The 20855-nt window shown below is 36.2% G+C and overlaps 1 protein-coding gene across 1 annotated transcript in view; it reads left to right on the top strand.

The window, feature by feature from the left end:
- The window catches only part of DPH6 (diphthamine biosynthesis 6), a 198399-nt gene that overhangs the window by 93688 nt on the left and 83856 nt on the right, over positions 1 to 20855 (top strand). Inside the window, exon 4 of the mRNA XM_070797236.1 lies at positions 16558 to 16631. Coding sequence (XP_070653337.1) covers positions 16558 to 16631 — 74 coding nt within the window. The remainder of the gene's footprint in view (positions 1 to 16557; positions 16632 to 20855) is intronic.

Below are 20855 nucleotides of genomic sequence, written 5' to 3'. Positions count from 1 at the left end.
CACTGATTTTGCCACTTCATGGCAAATAGATAGGGAAACAGTGGAAACAGTGGCAGAGTGGCAGACTTTATTGTTTTGGGCTTCATAATCACTGCAGATGGTGACTGTAGCCATGAAATTAAAAGACGCTTACTCCTTGGAAGGAAAGTTAGACAGCATATTAGACCTAGACAACCTAGACAGCATATTACAAAGCAGAGATTACTTTGCCAACAAATGTCCGTCTAGTCAAGGCTATGGTTTTTCCAGTAGTCATGTATGGATGTGAGAGTTGGACTATAAAGAAAGCTGAGCACCGAAGAATTGATGCTTTTGAACTGTGGTGTTGGAGAAGACTCTTGAGAGTCCCTGGACTGCAAGGTGATCCAACCAGTTCATCCTAAAGGAGATCAGTTCTGAGTGTTCATTGGAAGGACTGGTGCTGAAGCTGAAACTCCAATACTTTGACCACCTGATGCGAAGAGCTGACTCATTGGAAAAGACCCTGATGCTGGGAAAGATTGAGGGCAGGAGGAGAAGGGACGACAGAGGATGAGATGGTTGGATGGCATCACTGACTCAATGGACATGAGTTTGGGTAAACTCCAGGAGTTGGCTATGGACAGGGAGGCCTGGCATGCTGCAGTCTGTGGGGTCACAAAGAGTCAGACATGACTGAGCGACTGAACTGAACTCAACCTTATTGATGACTAATACTAAACATTAGAAAATCTTTATTTATTTAACACTTTACATTTGCATAGTATTGCAGTATGGTTTGAGAGAAACAGTTTGGCTGGTGGTCAGCATTCTTTTTCCTCAGGGATGCTAAATGAATAACTAAAATATTATCTACCAGGAAAAATTGGCAAATAAATCTGTGTTTTAACTTAATTATCCTAACCATGTGCATGCAGACTATTAGCAGGTTAACTTTTTAAAAAATCTGAAAACTACAGTCTCTGCTTTGAAACTTTAATGTTATGTCTGTTGGTGCTTTCTTTATTTTGAGTTTATCAGGGGCAAAGAAGAGTTAAGAATGTAACTGGTCCTCCATATTTGCTTTTCCTTTGTGTAATTCCATATGTTTATGTGGCAACATTCTGCTAGAGTCTTAAACCTAGTGACTGTATAGTTGTAACAGCACTTCAGGCAATAATATGTAGATCAAGGCTAATTGGAATTTTTCTCTTGAATTTTTCTCTCTCTTAAAGAGAGGGGAAAAAATTAAATTGGTTTGGAAATCAGTTTCCTGCCAAATTTGCTAAGGGCAAAAAGATTCAGAGGATTTCACTGTTGTGCTGTTAATTTTACTAATTTTTTGAATAGACAGTGTATTCACCTGGTTCAAAATTCAAAATGTTCAAGGGACCTCTGATTTGTAGACAATTGGACAAAAAGTTGTAAGCACCTGGAGACCCACTACTTTAGACTGGCATCTGAAGGAGTTGTGAGAATGGTCTTGTAAGACTGAGCCCTTAACCTGTGCGGTGCTGTTTCCAGGCAGGTAGTGTCAGAGTTGAGTTAAGTTGTAGGACATTAAGCAGATGTTGCAGAATTACTTGATGTGGAACAACCTTTTCCTGACATTTGTAGTCAAAAGTGTTGTGAGTGTGGTAGTAGTGTAGAGTAAAGGAGAAACCCAAACTATGGATAATAACTGCTTTCTGCAATTTCTGGTCCCTGAGTTCTCTCTCAGTGTTCTGTAGGCTTCTGAGTTCTGTAACCTATGTAATTAATTCTCAGCCCTATCACTTCATGGCAAATGGATGGGGGAAAAGTAGAAACAGGGACAGATTTTCTTTTCTTAGTCTCCAAAATCACTGTGGACAGTGACTGCAGCCGTGAAATTAAAAGACACTTGCTCCTTGGAAAGAAATCTATGGCAAAGCTAGACAGAGTATTAAAAAGAAGAGACATCACTTTGCTGTCAAAGGTCTGTATAGTCAAGCTGTGATTTTTTCCGTAGTCATGTATGGATATGAGAGTTGGACCATAAAAAAGGCTGAGCACTGAAGAATTCATGCTTTTGAATTGTGGTTCTGGAGAAGATTCTTTGAGAGTTCCTTGGATGGCAAGGAGATCCAACCAGTCAATCCTAAAGGAAATCATTCCTAAATGTTCATTAGAAAGACTGATGCTGAAGCTGGAGCGCCAATACTTTGGCCACCTGATGCGAAGAGCTGACTCACTGGAAAAGACCCTGATACTGAGAAAGATTGAGGGCAGGAGAAGGGAAGCAACAGAGGATGAGATTGTTGCATAGCATCACTGACTCAATGGACATGAATTTAGCAAACTCTGGGAGATAGTGAAGGACAGGGAAGCCTGGTGTGCTGCAGTCCTTGGGGTCACAAAGGTTCAGACATGACTTTGCGACTAAATGACAACTTTTCTTTAAATTCTTAGAGTGGTTTCTTTCTTTTTTTTTCCCTCTAGTTGTACTTTGACTGGTACAGTCATCAAAGTGATAATATTATAAAGTGTAACTTTAATGTTGCTAAATAAATTGCTCATCCCTTCACTTTTATCATTGTAGTATCTATAGTAATGACTGAATTCTTCTTATGTGCTTTTTTGCTAAGTTAATGTAAAACACGGTACTGGGTGCCTGTGAATGTCAACAGAATCAGAGTTTTTTGTTACTTTATATATATATATATATATATATATAAGCATATTTGTAAAATGTGTTTTATATATGTATCAAATAGTATTTGTAACGTGACTCAAGAAGTGTATAAAGTAAGAGTTAGAAAGGGTTGAAAAGCAGTAGAAATCACCTCTGATCAGAGGGATCAGACGAAGTCATGGGTTGTGAAGAATGAGTAGGATTGCATTTAATCGAGATTGTGGTCAGAGGATTGGTAGACAGTGACAAATGGAAAGAAGAGGAAGATAGGAAATTAGTACGTTCAGTCTAAATAGAAGATAGTTACATAAAGGATTTATGAAAATAAGCCTGGATGAGAGAGAGAAATGAATTTGGCCAGTAGGGAAATGTGAAGGGATTGCTTTTGGGAACATAAATCTGCTAGTTGATCAGCTAGAGGGAGAAGAAATTACAGGTGGAGAGAGTAAGGACCATTCCATTGATATTATTCTAAGGAGAGCTGAGAAGATCTAAACTAGCAGTACTGTAGTGAAATGCCTAAGTTAGAAATATTTTTAAAGTTTTTCTTCTGAGAGTACAATTTGAGATAAAAGTAAGAAATTTTCTCATTTTCTTTTACTTTTTGGAAGACAACAGTGCTTTTAGATTATGAAGCTACATACATTTTCTTATGGTCCTTTTTGACCTAGATAATGTTTCTGTATGTTAGTAGAAGTAAAACTGAACTCAAACATGTTATTTTTTTTTATGGTGGTGCCACCACTATATTTTATGATCATGTAATACTAAACATTATGCATTCCCCCTTAAATCCTACATTCTCTCCTAGCAGTTGTACCATCTCTCTACAAGAGATCTTTGTGGAATATTTATTGATATTTATTTTCTTCCTCATTGCACATTCTCATATGCTCTTCATTTTTTTTCTCATCAACAACAGAACGTTTAAACTTGTCTTCTTAAAGTCAACAACAACTAAATCCTTATTTCATTCATTTTTACTTCAGTCTTTTCTTTCTTTGACTGCTTTCAGTTCAGTTCAATTCAGTCTCTCAGTCATATCTGACTCTTTTTTTTTTTTTTCAAATCCAAAGAAAGTGAAATCATTATCTCTGAAATATATCTGTACTCTCATGTTCATTGCAGTTTTATTTAGAATAACTAAGGTATGGAAACAACCTAAGTATTGTTGGTTGTTCAGTCACTCAGTCATGTCTGACTCTTTGCAACCCCATGGACTGCAGCACGCCAGGTTTCCCTGTCCTTCACCATCTCCCAGAGTTTGCTGAAACTCATGTCCATTGAGTCAGTGATACTATCCAACCATCTCCTCCTCTGTCATCTCCCTCTTCTCCTGACTTCAGTCTTTGCCAGCATCAGGGTTTTTTCCACTGAGTCAGTTTTTCACATCAGGAGGCCAAAGGATTGGAGTTTTAGATTCAGCATCAGTCCTTCCAGTGAATATTCAGGACTGATTTCCTTTAGGATTGACTGGTTTGATCTCCTTGTTGTCCAAGAGACTTTCAAGAGTCTTCTCTGATACCACAGTTAAAAAGTATCAATTCTTTGGCATTCAGCTTTCTTTATGGTCCAGCTCTCACATCCATACATGATTACTAGAAAAACCATAGCTTTGACTATATGGGCCTTTGTTGGCAAAGTAATGACTCTGCTTGTTAATACGCCGTCTAGGTTTGTCATAGCTTTTCTTCCCAGGAGCAAGCATCTTTTAATTTCATGGCCTTAGTCACCATCTGCAGTCATTTTGGAGCCCAATAAAAGTCTGTCACTGTTTCCATTGTTTCCCCATCTATTTGCCATGAAGTGATGGGCCCAGATGTCATGATCTTCGTTTTTTCAAAGTTGAGTTTTAAGACAGCTTTTTCTCTCTCCTGTTTCACTTTCATCGTGAGGCTCTTTAGTTCTTCTTTGCTTTCTGTCATGAGGGTGGTGTCATCTGCATATCTGAGGTTATTGATATTTCTCCCAGCCATGTTGATTCCAGCTTGTGCTTCATCTAGTCCATCATTTCACATGATGTACTCTGCATAAAAGTTAAATAAGCAAGGTGACAATATATAGCCTTGACATACTCCTTTCCCAGTTTGATCTCTTTAGGAGCTAGTAAACTTTTCTTCTTTGACCGTGGCTTCTGTGATTTCCTTCTGTCTTAGTTTTCCATCTGTTTTTCTGTCCTTAGTTGTCTTTCAAGATCCTTCTTTCTCTACCCACTTTATAAGTGTTATGGTTCCTTATGGCTTCATTTTTCACCCTCTTTTAGTCTACACTTCCATTTGACTTCATCTCATCATCTCTTCTTCTGGCTTCAGTTACCACTGATGTACACATTTATATCACCCAATTATATATTCTTTGAGCTCCATACTCGAATGTCTGCTGAGCAAGTCTCATTGATTGACCAAAGGCACATAAAGCTTAATGTCCAAAATAGTACACATTATATTCCTCCCCAAATGTGTGTATTTCTTATAAAAGTAATGCCATTGCTATCCATCAAGTGACCAAGCCAAAATATTGAGAGCTTTCTGGATTTCTTTCTCAGCCACATGCTATCAAAATCTGTTAATCTTTTCTTATATCACAAATAAGCCTTTTCATTATCATCATCATAAACACTGCCTTACTTTAGACTTCCATCATTTCTTATGTAGATTTCTTTAGGGTTCCCTCAGTAGATATTTTGCTTCTGTACACTTTTCCAATCAATATTCCTACCTAGTCATTTAAAAATGTAAAGCCAGTTGTGCAAGAGTGTTAAGTATTTAGCATTTGGCACTCAATTGGCAAGATTAATATTGTTAAAATGACCATACTACTCAAAGCAATTTATAGATTCAGTGCAGCCCTATCAAAATTCCAGTGGTGTTTTTTGTAGAAGTAGGAAAAAAAATCCTACAATTTGTATGGAACCACAAAAATTTCCCAAATAGCCAAAGCAATCTTGAGAAAGAACAAAGTTGGAGGCAAACTATATTGCAAAATAGTAGTAATTAAAACAATATGGTGTTGGCATAAAACAGACACATAGATTAATAGAACAGAATAGAAAACTCAGAAATAAACTTGTGCATATATCATCAATTAATTTTTGACAAAAGAGCCAAGAATGTACAATGGGCAAAGAATAATCTCTTCAATAAATGGCAATAAGAAAACTAGTTAGCCACATGCAACAGGATGAAACTGGACCCCTGTGTTACACCATACATAAAAATCAATTCAAAATGTATTAAAGACTTGAATGTAAGATCTGAAACTGGTTAAATTCCTAACAAAAACATAGGCAATAAACTCCTAGACACGCATCTGAGCAATGATTTTTTTTGGACTTGACACGCAAAGCAAAGACAACAAAAGCAAAACTAAACACATAGGTCTCCATAAACTAAAAAGCTGTGTTCAACCTCAGAAATCATCAACAAAATAAGAAGACATTTTATGAAATGGGAAAAAATATATGCAAACTATATGTATTATAATGGGTTAATATCTGAAGTATACAAGGAACTCAAACAACTCAAAACCTAACCCCCCCAAAAAATGAAAACTAAAAAAGAAAAGGAAAAAAAAAAAAAAAAAAACAGTAACCAATTTAAAAAATAGGCAAAACACCTGAAGAGACATTTTCCAAGAAGACATGAATGGCCAGCAATATATGAAAAGGTGCTCAAAATTACTAATTATCAGGGAAATACAAATCAAAATCACTATGAAATATCAATTCACACCTGTTAGGATTATCTATTATCAAAAAGATAAGAAATGCGGGAAAGGATATGGAGAATATGGAAACTTGTACAGTGTTGATGGTCTTGTACGTTGAACAGCCACTATGAAAAGCAATATGGAAGTATCTCAAAAAATTAAATATAGAACTGTCATATGATCCAGCAATTCTGCTTCCAGGTATAAATCTAAAGGAAGTGAAATCGTTATCTCTGAAAGATATCTGTATTCTCAAGTTCATTGTAGTTTTATTCAGAATAACTAAGATATGGAAACAACCTAAGTATTGTTGATTGTTGTTCAGTCAACTCAGTCGTGTCCTTCTCTGCAACCCCATGGATTGCAGCATGCTAGGCTTCCCTCTCCTTCACCAACTCCTGTGTCGTCCCCTTCTCCTCCTGCTTTCAGTCTTTCCCAGCACCGACTTTTCCACTGAGTCGGTTTTTTGCATCAGGTGGCCAAAGTAGTGGAGCTTCAGCTTCAGCATCAGTCCTTCCAGTGAATTCAGGGTTGATTTCCTTTAGGATTGACTGGTTTTATTTCCTTGCAGTCCAAGGGACTCTCAAGGGTCTTCTCCAACAACATACTTCAAAAGCATCTATTCTTCGGTGCTTAGCCTTCTTTATGGTCCAACTCTTACATACATCTGTAGGTGACTACTGGAGAAACCATAGCTTTGACTATATGGACCTTTGTCAGCAAAGTAATGTCTCTGCTTTTTAATATGCTGTCTAGGTCGTATGGATCTTTATGTTGAACATTTTAAACAGCATACAATTTTGCCTGTTAATTATTCCTCAATGAAGCTGGAGTAATTAAAAAACATAAAATATAATAATCCCCATTTATATAAGTTGCATTTTAAATATTATCTCTAATCAAAGAAAGTTTTCTTAGGAGCTTAGAAAATGAGTTTAGAAAGCAACTTTTAAACAGGTTAAACACTTGCTACCAAACTGATTTGTTTAGAAATGAATAATTCTTGATTGTTTCTTTATTCTTCCCACAAAGAGTAACAGCTGAATCCTTTATTCATGTTGTTGTTATTAAAGAGTTTCACAGAAGTCCTCAAAATGTCACCTTCTTATCAGGATGAATATTCTTGGAAACCCAAGGAGGGAAAAGTTGTTCCAGAGTTCAGTTTTATTTCAGGTTGAATTTGGCCTAAGTTGACTAGCAATGTATGAATTTGTACATTGAGGTTGGAAGACACTCCAGGTAGCAAATGACAGATTTATTCCAAACTAGGAGTGTCATACTGTTACAACTAAGATGCAAACTCAAAAGTAAAAGAAATCACTTTAGTTTTAAAATGGAAATAAATGACAAATGATTACGATAATCTACAGTTTCTTTGTTAAATTATTTCCTTAACAACTTTTTCCCTGTTTAATTGAGAAAGCTCACAAAGGGAGATAATAATGTTACAAATTAGTGACCTAGTACTCCATCATGAGCTTACTGTTTAATGGCAGAACTCCAGATGGTGATCATTTCCCATTTTGGAAATTGTTTATATTGTTGATACTAAGAAAAACAATAATAAGTCGAACAAAAATTTTAGTCAGATGCCTGAATATATCTCTTGGCAATTCTCAGTGTCACTTTCAGAATTATTTCATGTGAAAGAGTATTCATTTCTGTGGCTATTTTTCTTAACCTGGACTTGTGTAATCCTACTGAAATGAAGAATTAAAAGTTTAAGGAAAAATCATCTAGTGCTTTACTGGACACATAAATTTTTTGTTTCATTATCCAGTCCCCAGAATATCATTGGCATTCACAAATGTTTCTTATTTAATAATGTCACATTGCCAGAAGTCCAAATATCACCACTCAGAGCTATAATGCAAGGGTGCTTCTTTAATGAATGGTTCATATTAAAAATGTTAGAATGCCTTTCAGATGAAAAACATTTTAAATTCAGCAGATCATTTTTTTCTCAACAGGCAGGAACTCATTAACAGAATAATACTGGTAACTGAAGCATTTTTCAAAGAAAATAATATCCCCGATAAATGCAAGCTGCATATCTTCTCGTCTTTGGAATAAATAGACCTAGTTTTCATTTGTAAAAAGGGACAGCTTGTTTTCATCACATTGCACATTTTAAACATCTTACAATTTTATTTGTCAATTATATCTCAATAAAGCTGGAGCTGTTTAAACATAAAAAATAATAATCCTCATTTATAGAAGTTGCATTTTAAAAGTTGGTTGAAAAATTTATGTTGTTGGCTTTGTGAATCAACTTCTCAGTATGAAGATAAGTGAATATTGAGTGAATAAATCTAATTTGGGTCTAAATTTCTACCTTTAAACCCTCCTTCTAAACTTGTAATTTTCACTGCTACCATATGACTGAGGGTATGCTGTCTTCATCCCAGTCTCTGAATTGGGTACCTTTTAACTGTTGCATGGTAGGGCTTTGCATATAAATGAGGACACACTAGGTACATTTCATAGTAAAAGTCCATTTCTGTCCTTGTGTGTCTGTGTTCCTGATGCCTTAGGGTGTTGATTTTAAAAGACATAGATAAGGCTTAGTAGTTAATAAGACTTTGGGGCTAGGTTATACATGGACAAGTCTAATAATTTGATACAGCCCCAACCTGATACAAAACCTTGGACCAGGCCTGAACTGGGCCCATAGAAGCTACGTGGAGCCCTCAGGGCAGCTCTTCACCCAGCAGAGGACTCTTACTTTCCAGAGAACCAGGCCCAAGCCAAAAGCAGTAAGCATCCCAGGAGCCACAGAAGAAAGGTGCCAGGTTGGCACAGGACCTACTTCTGTGGCCCTAACAGATTGACATGTTCTTTTTTTTTTTATATAATTATTGATGACTGTTTGCTATAGAAGATTTGACCACACAATCAGATATCAAATGGAGATAAATAGGTGTATGTCAATTTGTTAGCTGATACATTATATTCATTTCTTTTTAGAACCAGGTTTGTTTCTTTGAAGAAAAAAATTTGGTGGATTTTGTACACAAATCCTATTTGAAGGAGGAAAACAGTAGAAGCTGTTATCTATTTTCTTATGATCAGAAAGGGCAAAGAATCAACATTTCTGACTGTTTCATGTTTGGAATATAATTTTTTTTGGAGGATAATTGCTTTACAATATTATATTGGTTTCTGCCATGCATCAACTTGAGTCAGCCACAGGTATACATATGTCCCCTCCCTCCTGAATCCCCCTCCAATCTCCCACCCCTCTAAGGTTGTCACAGAGCACTGGGTTGAGCTTCCTGAGTCACACAGAAAATCCCCACTTGCTATCTATTTAAAATATAGTTTTGTATATGTTTCCATACTTTTTTATCAATTTGTCCCACCCTCTCCTTCCCTCACTGTGTCCACAGGTCTGTTCACTATATCTGCATCTCAATTGTTTTCCTGAAAATAGGTTCCTCAGTACTTATTTCTAGATTCCATATGCATGCATTAATATACAATATTTGTCTTTCTCTTTCTAACTTACTTCACTCTGTATAATAGGCTCTAGATTCATCCACCTCATTAGGACTGATTCAAATGCATTCTTTTTTATAGCTAAGTAATATTCCACTGTATATATGTACCACAATTTCTGTATCCATTCATCTGTTGATGGGCATCTAGGTTGCTTCCATGTCCTAGCTATTGTAAAAAGTGCTGCAACAAACATTGAGATACATGCATCTCTTTCAATTACCTTTTTTTTTTTTTAAGTATTTTCTAATCTCATCCCCCTAGAAAGATTCTTTTCTTTGTGTTCCATTATACTCTGTATGGACTTACGTCACTTATTTTACTTAATCTCTCAGTGTGTCCATTCTCCTGCATCCCTCACCACCAGATTTTAATTTCTTAAGGTTAACATCTGTGCTTTTTTCAAATGTGTTTCAGCCTTCCTGGTATAGGACCTGTCACACAATAGGCCTTTATAAATTGCTGCATAATAAACACATGAATAATTTTGTCTGCCAGCTTACCAGCTCATAGGATGAGTACATATATGCATATATGGGTTTTAATAAATTTTCCCCTAATTGAAAAGGTAAATACATTGTAAAAATGTTTGAGGAAATCTAAAGTTCGAAATAAAATAGCAAAAATGAACTACTATTCAGAATTAAGCATTATTATGATTTGGTCTATTTCTGGTCTCCAGAATTTAAAATATTCTGAGAAGCACGTTTGACCCTCTGTAATCAGACATTGGATTCTTAAACAAGAGTGTTGATGTATTGATATATTTGTCCTTTCTGAACATACAAGTTAGATGTACAAATAGTAATAAGGAAGCTATGTTTTGAACCAGTTTATGTGTATGTGTCTATTTTTGCAAGTGACCTCTCTGTTGTACCCTTCCCTGTTGGCTCAGAGAGTAAAGAGTCTGCCTTTAATGTGGGAGACTTGGGTTTGATCCCTGGGTCAGGAAGATACCCTGGAGAAGCAATGGCAACCCGCTCCAGTATTCTTGCCTGGAGAATCACATGGACAGAGGAGCTTGGTAGGCTATAGTCCATGGGGTCACAAAGAGTCTGGACATGACTGAGCAACTAACATTTTTACTCTCTCTATTGTTACAGTTGGTGAGGTAGGTCAGGTAGCTGCATGGACTAGCTCCCCAGCAGTCTTGCAATTGTGCTTCATATTGACCAAATTGTGGAAAACTATGATCTAAGCAACAAATAAGCTTGTGATGTCTGTTTGGCTAATCTAGTCGTTGTATTTATAACTATTACATGACATGTACATTGTTTTATTAAGATATTCTCTCTTTAGAGAGAATGTGTGTATGTTATATCTAAATGCTGTACCATTTTATATAAGAGACTTGAATGTTCTAGGATTTTGATATCCACATTGGGGTCCTGGAATCAATCCTCCTCACATACCAAGGAACAAGAGAGTTTAGAGAAAGATGGAGGTGCTATCAGCACGTAGGAGAACTTGAGGCCACAGAAACAAACAAGAACCTCAAGAAGCAGAGAATGGAGTGAGAAGAGGACTCAGTATATGACCCTGAGGGTGCAATGACTTGTAGGAAGCACACACACATTGTTAATTTACCAACTTTTCCCCCAAATGATATGAGTCACAGATTAGGACCTGAGCTTAGCTCTGTGTTTTCTACAGAGTTGATTGACTATCTGCTAGATTTTTACCTTTTCAAGATCTGTCTTGCCTTTCTTCAAAATTAGTAGTATGTTCTGAATGATAAGGATTCAACAAAAGTCTTACTTAATCTTTGGATTATTCAAGACTCATTAGGTTTGAAAAGTTTGTAACTGGACTGTAGAGTTGGTTGTCAAGCGTTGTGTATTAGTCAGGATTCTCCAGAGAAACAGGGCCAATAGAATCTATAAAGATATATGGAAAGCGATTTGTTTTGAGGGATTAGTTCATCTGATTATGGAAGCTGAGAAGTCCCATGCTGTGCCACTGGCAGGCTGGGGGACTAAAAAACTAGTGATATAGTTCAAATCCAAACCCAAAAGCCTGACAACAAGGGACTAGTGTTGTAAATCTCAGCCTGAGTCCAAAAGCCCTAGAAACGGGAACACTGATGTCTGCGGACAGGTGGATATCCCAGCTCAAGCAAATAAATATGCCCTTCCTCTACTTTTTTGTTCTATTCAGGCCCTCAAGAGATTGGACGATGCTCACCTGCATTGGTTAGGGCTATCTTCCTTACCCAGTCTACCATTTCAAATCATAATCTCTTCCAGAAACATCCTCACAGAAATGATGCTTTATCAGCAATCTAGGTACTCCTTAGCCTAGTCAAATTGACACATAAAACTATTACAAGTCGGGGAACCTTTGTTAAAAAGTAATAATGAGCAAGAGATTAAAGCCCAGGAATGAAGGGCTTTGTTTGTCAAGTTAGGCCTTTATCTAGTTGTAGTAGTAAACAGTAGTGGTGGTAGTTAGTAGTAGTAATAGTAGAAGTAGTAACTGAAATAGTTATAGAATAATATTAGTAATAATAAGATTTATAATGACAGAAGAAATTATTTACTAAGCACTTACTAGATGCTTGTCACTGTTATTTTTCTGTATTATTTTACTCAGTGTTCATAATAACCCTAGAAAACAGACCTATAATTATCTTCACTACATAGATAAGGAAACTGAGACACAGAGAAATTATATAACTTATTCAAAATCACAGAGCTAAATAGGTAATAGGACTGAATTTCTAATGGGTAGTAGTAATGATGATTGTTGAAAAAAATGTAACTAATAATCTTTATTTAGGTAGGCTTAGTATTGAAGAATAGCCAAATTTAGCTGGGTATATAATTCTAGAACTGATTAGTTCAATATTATGAAATAGAAAATGAGAGATAGAAATAGAAGAGAATTCCTGAGACTTCATGTAGACTAAAAGGAATTAAATAATAATTATTTGGGAGTTATGGTGAATAATAAATGAGAATTATAGAACATTAACCCATTTTAAATAGATAACAAATGTCAATTATTAGTTTTAAGTGGCTTGACTTAGTGTGCAAAGAAAAACTTCAATGACTGGTATTTGTTTTCATGATCTATTGAGAGTCACACGGACACACACATATATATAATATTCAAGACCTTATACTTTCTTTTGACAGAACTTCAGATAAACTATATGGTATATATTTTATATCTGGTAAACTTTATTTTACCAGATAAAATATATGGTATAAAAATATAACTGAAATTTTGATCTTGTTGATAACATCACTCACTACTCTGTGATCTATGCCATATTTGCATGTAATGAAAAACACTACACTTTGCCTTTTTTCTACTAATACAATGACTTTTATAAAAATAAAGTCGCTAGGAAGGTTAGAGAAAGGTTATAAGCAAATGTTCTCACAAAGTTGCTGAAATAAGAAAACAAAGGAAATAGCTCTTTTCCTGGAGAATCTATTTATTATAAGGAAATTTGGGAAGATATTTCCCTATCATTTTAGAGTAGAACTTTTAAATTTGCTTTAATCTTCAAAGACATGAGAGATTCCTCTTGTTCATTTTTGTTTATTATAGCATCATTTTAGGACTTTCAAGGTTATTTTAGAATATCTCAAAGTATTACATTTATTTTTATGCGAAATGCTGTTGTTGTACTTTGTAGGTTTACAAGTTTGGAAAGACCAGAGTGTTAATAAAGAAATCATTTCTCTGAAGTAGTTTCTTCTGTACTCCATACATCTAGGATGACTTTTCTTTTATGCCTATTCAGAGAATTTCTATTCAGTTTGTTATTCGTAATCACCCCCAAGTCACTTTTTCCGTATCTGTTTTCCAGATAACTGTTCCCTAATTTATACCTGTATTGTGTATAATTCTTCCCTTAGTGTATTATTTTATGCTTCTTTTCATTAAATCTTATCCTGGGCCTGTCCTTCCAAATCCCTGTGTTGTCCATATCCATCTAGGTACTTAATTGATTTTCTTTTCCTTTTAATCCATTCTAGCTTTCATCTGCAAACTTGATCATATTTGAAATTACATTTTCAATGGGTATGCTAGATAGATAGGTTAGCACTCATCCCTGGGGGATACTGCTGAATATACTGTTGGGTGTTCTGACTTGTAACTCTGTTGACAAGAATTCATTGTGTCCTTCTCATCTGAGATGTCTTTATCCTCTATCATCAATACTTCCTGGATGTTCCTCTGCCAGTCATTTTTTTTTTAAGATACAGATTAAAATCATTGTATTCCTTTATCTACTTATACCATTGCTTATAATTATACAGTGGAATCCCTTACAGTTATACAGTGGAAGTGACATATAGATTCAAGGGATTAAATCTGATAGAGTACCTGATGAACTATGGACAGAGGGTCATGACATTGTACAGGAGGCATTGATAAAGACCATCCCTGAGAAAAAGAAATGCAAAAAGGCAAATTGTTTGCTGAGGAGATCTTACAAATAGCTGTGAAAAGAAGATAAGTGAAACGCAAAGGAGAAAAGGAAAGATATACCCATTTGAATGCAGATTTCCAAAGAATAGCAAGGAGAGATAAGAAAGCCTTCCTCAGAGATCAATGCAAAGAAATACAGGAAAACAATAGAAAGGGAAAGACTAGAGATCTCTTCAAGAAAACTAGAGATACCAAAGGAACATTTCATGTAAAGATGGGTACAATAAAGGACCGAAATGGCATGGAACTAACAGAAGCAGAAGATATTAAGAAGAGGTGGCAAGAATAGACAGAAGAGCTATACAAAAAAAATCTTAACAACCCAGATAATCACGATGGTATGATCACTCACCTAGAACGAGACATCCTGGAATGTGAAGTCAAGTGATCCTTAGAAAGCATCACTATGAACAAAGCTAGTGGAGGTGATGTAATTCCAGCTGAGCTATTTCAAATCCTGAAAGATGATGCTGTGAAAGCACTGCATTCACTATGCCAGCAGATTGGGAAAACTCAGCAGTGGCCACAGGACTGGGAAAGGTCAGTTTTCATTCCAATCCCAAAGAAAGGCAATGCCAAAGAATGCTCAAACTACCTCACAGTTGCACTCTTCTCACATCCTAGCAAAGTAATACTCAAAATTCTCCAAGGCAGGCTTCAACAGTATGTGAACTGTGAACTTCCAGATGTTGAAGCTGGATTTAGAAAAGGCAGAGGAACCAGAGATCAAATTGCCAACATCCATTGGATCATCAAAAAAGCAAGAGAGTTCCAGAAAAACATCTACTTCTGCTTTATTGACTATGCCAAGGCCTTTGACTGTGTGGACGACAACAAACTCTGGAAAATTCTTCAAGAGTTGGGAATACCAGACCACTTGATCTGCCTCCTGAGAAACTTGTATGTAGGTCAAGAAGCAGCAGTTAGAACTGGACATGGAACAATGGACTGGTTCCAAATCAGGAAAGGAGTATGTCAAGGCTGTATATTGTCACCCTGATTGTTTAACTTATACGCAGAGTACATCATGAGAAATGCTGGACTGGATGAAACACAAGCTGGAAACAAGATTTTGGGGAGAAATATCAATAACCTCAGATATGCAGATGACACTACCCTTATGGCAGAAAGCAAAGAAGAACTGAAAACCTCTTGATGAAAATGAAAGAGGAGAGTGAAAAAGCTGGCTTAAAACTCAACTTTCAGAAAACTAAGATCATGGTATTCTGTCCCATCACTTCATGGCAAATAGATGGGGAAACAATGGTAACAGTGAGAGACTTTATTTTGGGGATTCCAAAATCACTGCAGATGGTGACTGCAGCCATGAAATTAAACGACATTTGCTCCTTGGAAGAAAAGCTATGACCAACCTAGACACCATATTAAAAAGCAGGGACATTACTTTGCCAACAATAGTCTGTCTAGTCAAAGCTATGGTTTTTCAAGTAGTCATGTATGGGTGTGAGAGTTGGACTATAAAGAAAGCTGAACACCAAAGAATTGATGCGCTTGAACTGTGGTGTTGGAGAAGACTCTTGAGAGTCGCATAGACATACAAGGAGATCCAACCAGTCCATCCTAAAGAAAATCAGTCCTGAATATTCATTGGAAGGACTGATACTGAAGCTGAAACTCCACTAGTTTGGCTACCTGCTGCAAATAGCTGACTCATTTGAAAAGACCCTGATGCTGGGAAAGATTGAAGACAGGAGGAGAAGGGGACGACAGAGGATGAGACAGTTGGATGGTATCACTGACTTGATGCACGTGAGTTTGAGTAAACTCTGGAAGTTGGTGATAGACAGGGAGGCCTGGCATGCTGCAGTCCATGGGATCTCAGTCAGACACGACTGAGCGACTGAACTGAACCATTGGTTCAATGGTTCTCAATGGTTCAAAGTTACTCAATCTGGGAAAACTTCCTTAAATAGAAAAAATTTCCTTAAATAGAAATTTCTTAGAAATTTCTGTCAAATATCAGTGAATCTTTAAAGGGATATCAAGTCAGAAAACATTTTGGAAGTGCTGCCTTTATCTTCTCCTTGGAAAATGGTCTCTAGTAATTGGGGTTTTTGGTAAAAAGAATAATTATTTATCCCCAGAACTGAGAGGGTGAGTTAAACATGTATTTTTTAATATACTTTTTTTCCCTAAACGTGGATTGTATTTTCAGTAAATTATTCTACTTCAAGGTGGTTTTCTAAATGAAACAATTCATTTATAATTTTCAGAACATGATACAGAGCCACATGTTTATTTATATTTTTACACATGTTTTGCTTTATTTTCAGGAAAAAGAAGAAGTAGAGGGAATATCAGTAGGTGCTATACTCTCTGACTATCAGCGTGTTCGAGTAGAAAATGTGTAAGAGAACATTAATTTGTTTTATATTTTTTAAATGTAGTAATTAAGAATGTGGATTAATGAAAAATAAATAATTATACCCAAATGATAAATAGATATAGCATTCTACATGTTGCATGGACAGAGGAGCCTGGTGGGCTATAGACCATGGGATCTCAGAGTCAGACACGACTTAGAGACCGAACCACCATCACCACCACGTGTCCCATGAAACTAAATGTATTGCCCTAAGTAACAAAAGTTGTATTTTTACTTTTTTTCCATCTTTATATCTATGCATGAGAAAACTTACCAAATTACCATAAGGGAAAAATTATAATAAAAATTGAAGCAAAAGTTTTTTTGAAATATTATTCTCAAATTTCCCTTATTTGAAATAGTATAACTTTTTAATATTTTTTAACTCATTATCATTTGTAATAAAAATCAGGAGCAAATAGAAGTAGTGTAGTAATATTTTAAAGGAAAAAATATATTAAGAAATATCTTCTTTGGTCCTTCAAACTCAGTTCTTGGAAAAGAATATTCATGAGATTGAAATACTTCTATAAAAACCCATTCAACTTTAAAGGAATCATTAGATTGTTACTCCTCCCATCTCCCTCACCTCCCATGTGAGATAGTAATGTGTATTTTGAAAAAATTTCCTTGTGTTCTGTCTGCCTGCATTTGAGAACAGCTGATTTATAGATGGAGATGGATTGCATATCCCTTAGCCAAATGTTAAAAATAATATTATTCTCATCCAGTTTTAAATCATATTCTCTGAGAATATTTTGTGTAAAAATCTTTGCTTTTGAATAAATTCAAATGTATGTGATTTAATGGATAGCCAAACTGTAGGTAGGGCTGACGTCTATTTATAAAAGCTTTGCTAAGTCACTTCAGTCGTGTCCGACTCTGTGCAACCCCATAGACGGCAGCCCACCAGGCTTCCCCATCCCTGGGGAAGTACACTCCAGGCAAGAACAGTGGAATGTGTTGCCATTTCCTTCTCCAATGCATGAAAGTGAAAAGAGAAAGTGAAGTCGCTCAGTCGTGTCCAACTCTTAGCGACCCCAAGGACTGCAGCCTACCAGGCTCCTCCGTCCATGGGATTTTCCAGGCAATGTGTTCCTGTTGGGAAGCCACTTTATATCTACATGAGAGAGGGGCCCATTGGATACTCAAAAGTGGAGGCAAACTGTTTCTCAAAATGCAATCTCAGGTACACTTCAACAGATAGTTTAACAATATTATATACCATAAAGCACATCTGTTCATTCCTGGGTTTCAGCACCAAAAAAAAAAAAAAAAAAAGCACATCTGCAGTATTTTTTTTTAATCTTCCCTGGTGGCTCAATGGTAAAGCGTCTGCCTACAATTCGGGAGACCCAGGTTTGATCCCTGGGTTGGGAAGATCCTCTGGAGAAGGAAATGGCAACCCACTCCAGTACTCTTGCCTGGAAAATCCCATGGACAGAGGAGCGTGGTAGGCTACAGTCCATGGGGTTGCAAAGAGTCAGACACGAGTGAGTGACTTAACTTTCTTTATTGGGAGCCATTGGTCTACAAACTCAGTTTTGAATTAGCCACTCTCCAATTTGTAATTTCTTCATTATATTTTCGAGATATAAAGAGTTTAATAGATGTCACAAGCTCAAATACAGTAGTGATTTACAGAGGAATCTTATTCCAACCATGATATTTTATGCTGTTAAAGAATTTAAATAAGTATAAGATATACATTGCTGTTTAGTCACTACTGAAGTGAAGTGAAGTCGCTCAGTCGTGTCCAACTCTTTGCGACCCCATGGACTGTAGCCTACTAGGCTCCTCATGTCCAACTGTTTTGCATCCCCATGGGCTGTAGCTCACCAGTCTCCTCTCTCCATGGGATTCTCCAGACAAGAATACTAAAGTGGGTTGCCATTACCTTCTCCAGGGCATCTCCTCCACCCAGGGATCAAACCTGAATCTCCTGCATTGTCAAGCAGATTCTTTACCACTGCACCACCAGGGAAGACCCCAAAGAAATATGACTTAAGTCTAAAAATACTCAAAAGATCAGGGATACCAAAGAAACAACCAAGAATTTTCCAGTAAGGCCAGGAAGGAATAAAATTTTCTTCAAAAAAACAACCGAAAAATCTTTACCTCAAAAATGTGGAGAGAAAAATTTGGTTAGTAGACATTAAATATTGGTGATAGGACAGCAAAGACTGTAATGCTTGTATTACGTGGGTAGTTATAGTTTTATTATTTTATGTTTATTAACTGCCTAAGCATTGTTTCAACATTGATTTAGATGCTCAGATCATTTTACAAAGGAAAATTATACAAAACAGTCTCAACATTAAGGAAGATCTTGATTTCTTTGAAAGTCAAGGTATATGTGCAAGAAAAAAAAAATCGGTATTAATATTGCTTAAGACCATGTATGAGTAAATGACCAAATATGTGGTATATTTAATAAGTATTGGAATTTTCTGCAAGACAGAGCGTTCCATGTATGCTGGAGTCGTCATCCAGGAAACTTTACTGACACTAGGGATGGTGGAGCCTAGAGCTATATTTTTTACTAGAAATTTGAGCTCAGCCACTTACAGTGTGACTTGAGTGAATCATTTGTCTCTACTGTTTATTGAATACCTATTTTATCCAGGCATTGTACAACATTTTTATCTATATTACTTTTAATTGATTATCAGTTAATCTATATTAATTTTAATTAATTAATCCTCCCTGAGGAAGTTATATCTAACTAAAGGCATGATGCAAGTGAGGAAGGTAGGGAGCATGGCAAGTATGTTAGACAAGAGTGAGCAGGCTGGGGCAGGGGGTGGGGGGGCGGGGGGCGGGGGCAGGTTGGAGTGTAGTGGGAGGTGAGGTATGAGAGGCAACCAGGGTGGGACCCCTGCAGGGCTTATTTACTAGGAGTGACAAGGGGAGGGTTTAGAGCAGAGGAATCCCATGATCCATTTATGTTTTAAAAGGATCACACTAACTATTATATAAAGGGCAAGAATGGAAACTTCTCTGGCAGTCCAGTGGTTAAGACTCTGTTGTAAAGTAATTAGCCTCCAATTAAATAAATTTATATTAAAAAAAATAAAATAAAAGTATCTGCCAAGTAGAGTAAAAAAAAAAAAAAAAAGACTGTGCTTCCACTGCAGGTGTGTAGGTTCAGTCCCTGGTTGGGGAACTAGCATCCTGTATGCCGAAAGATAGTGGTGGCTCCAACCAGCATGTTACCAGTGGTACTGGTGAGGAGTGATTGCATTCTGCATTGTAGTAGATTAGATGTAGAATGTGAAGAAAAGAGGAATAAAGGCTGACTTCACTTTCTAATATTGTAATCTTCTCAAGAACTTTGGAAAGAAATATTTTTGTCCCTATATATGAACTAGGAAACTAAAGCTTAGCTCTGACTTGTTAAAGTCATGCAGCTAGTGAGTTTAGGAGGTTTCAAACTCAGATATGTCTGGACTCCAAAATCTGAATTCTTCCAGCACCATAATGTAAAATTTGTAGTACAATACTTGCAGCATATTAAGTGCTCAGTGTTTGCACTTTTTGTTATTACTTTTTCTTTCAGACATGAATTCTTTTTTTTTTTTTTTTGCCATCATTATAGTTATGCTTATTCTTGATTCTTTTTGCTTGTTTTTATTAAAGTATCTTTTCACCTTTTTTCTCTTTTATTTTCAAGTATAGATTTGGAGAAGGAAATGGCAACCCACTCCAGTGTTCTTGCCTGGAGACTCCCAGGGACGGGGGAGCCTGGTGGGCTGCCGTCTCTGGGGTCGCACAGAGTCGGGCATTACTGAAGTGACTTAGCAGCAGCATAGTTGATTTACAATATTATGTTAGTTTCAGGTATATAGCAAAGTATAACAAAGTGTATAGCAAAGTGTGTATAGCAAAGTTTCAGTATATAGCAAAGTCATATATTTTTTCCAGATTATTTTCCATTATAGGTGATTATACAATATTGAATATAGTTCCAGTTCCCTGTACTACACAGTTAAACCCTTGTTGTTTGTCTATTTTATATATATAATAGATAATTTTTATCTGTTAACTCTCATACTTCTAATTTATCTCTACCCCCTCAGAGTCAAATTCTTTAAAAAAAGTTTCAAAGTTAAATAAGAGTAGTTCATTTAACCATAGATATTATAAATTTAATCAGTATATGATTATTTTGTTAAGATATGATTATTTCCTATTTATTAGGATATA

This window comes from Bos indicus, chromosome 10 (genome assembly GCF_029378745.1).
Source record: "Bos indicus isolate NIAB-ARS_2022 breed Sahiwal x Tharparkar chromosome 10, NIAB-ARS_B.indTharparkar_mat_pri_1.0, whole genome shotgun sequence".
NCBI classification, from domain to species: domain Eukaryota; kingdom Metazoa; phylum Chordata; class Mammalia; order Artiodactyla; family Bovidae; genus Bos; species Bos indicus.
The sequence above is the reverse complement of the archived record's forward strand: the minus strand, read 5'-3'. Positions and strand labels throughout refer to the sequence as shown.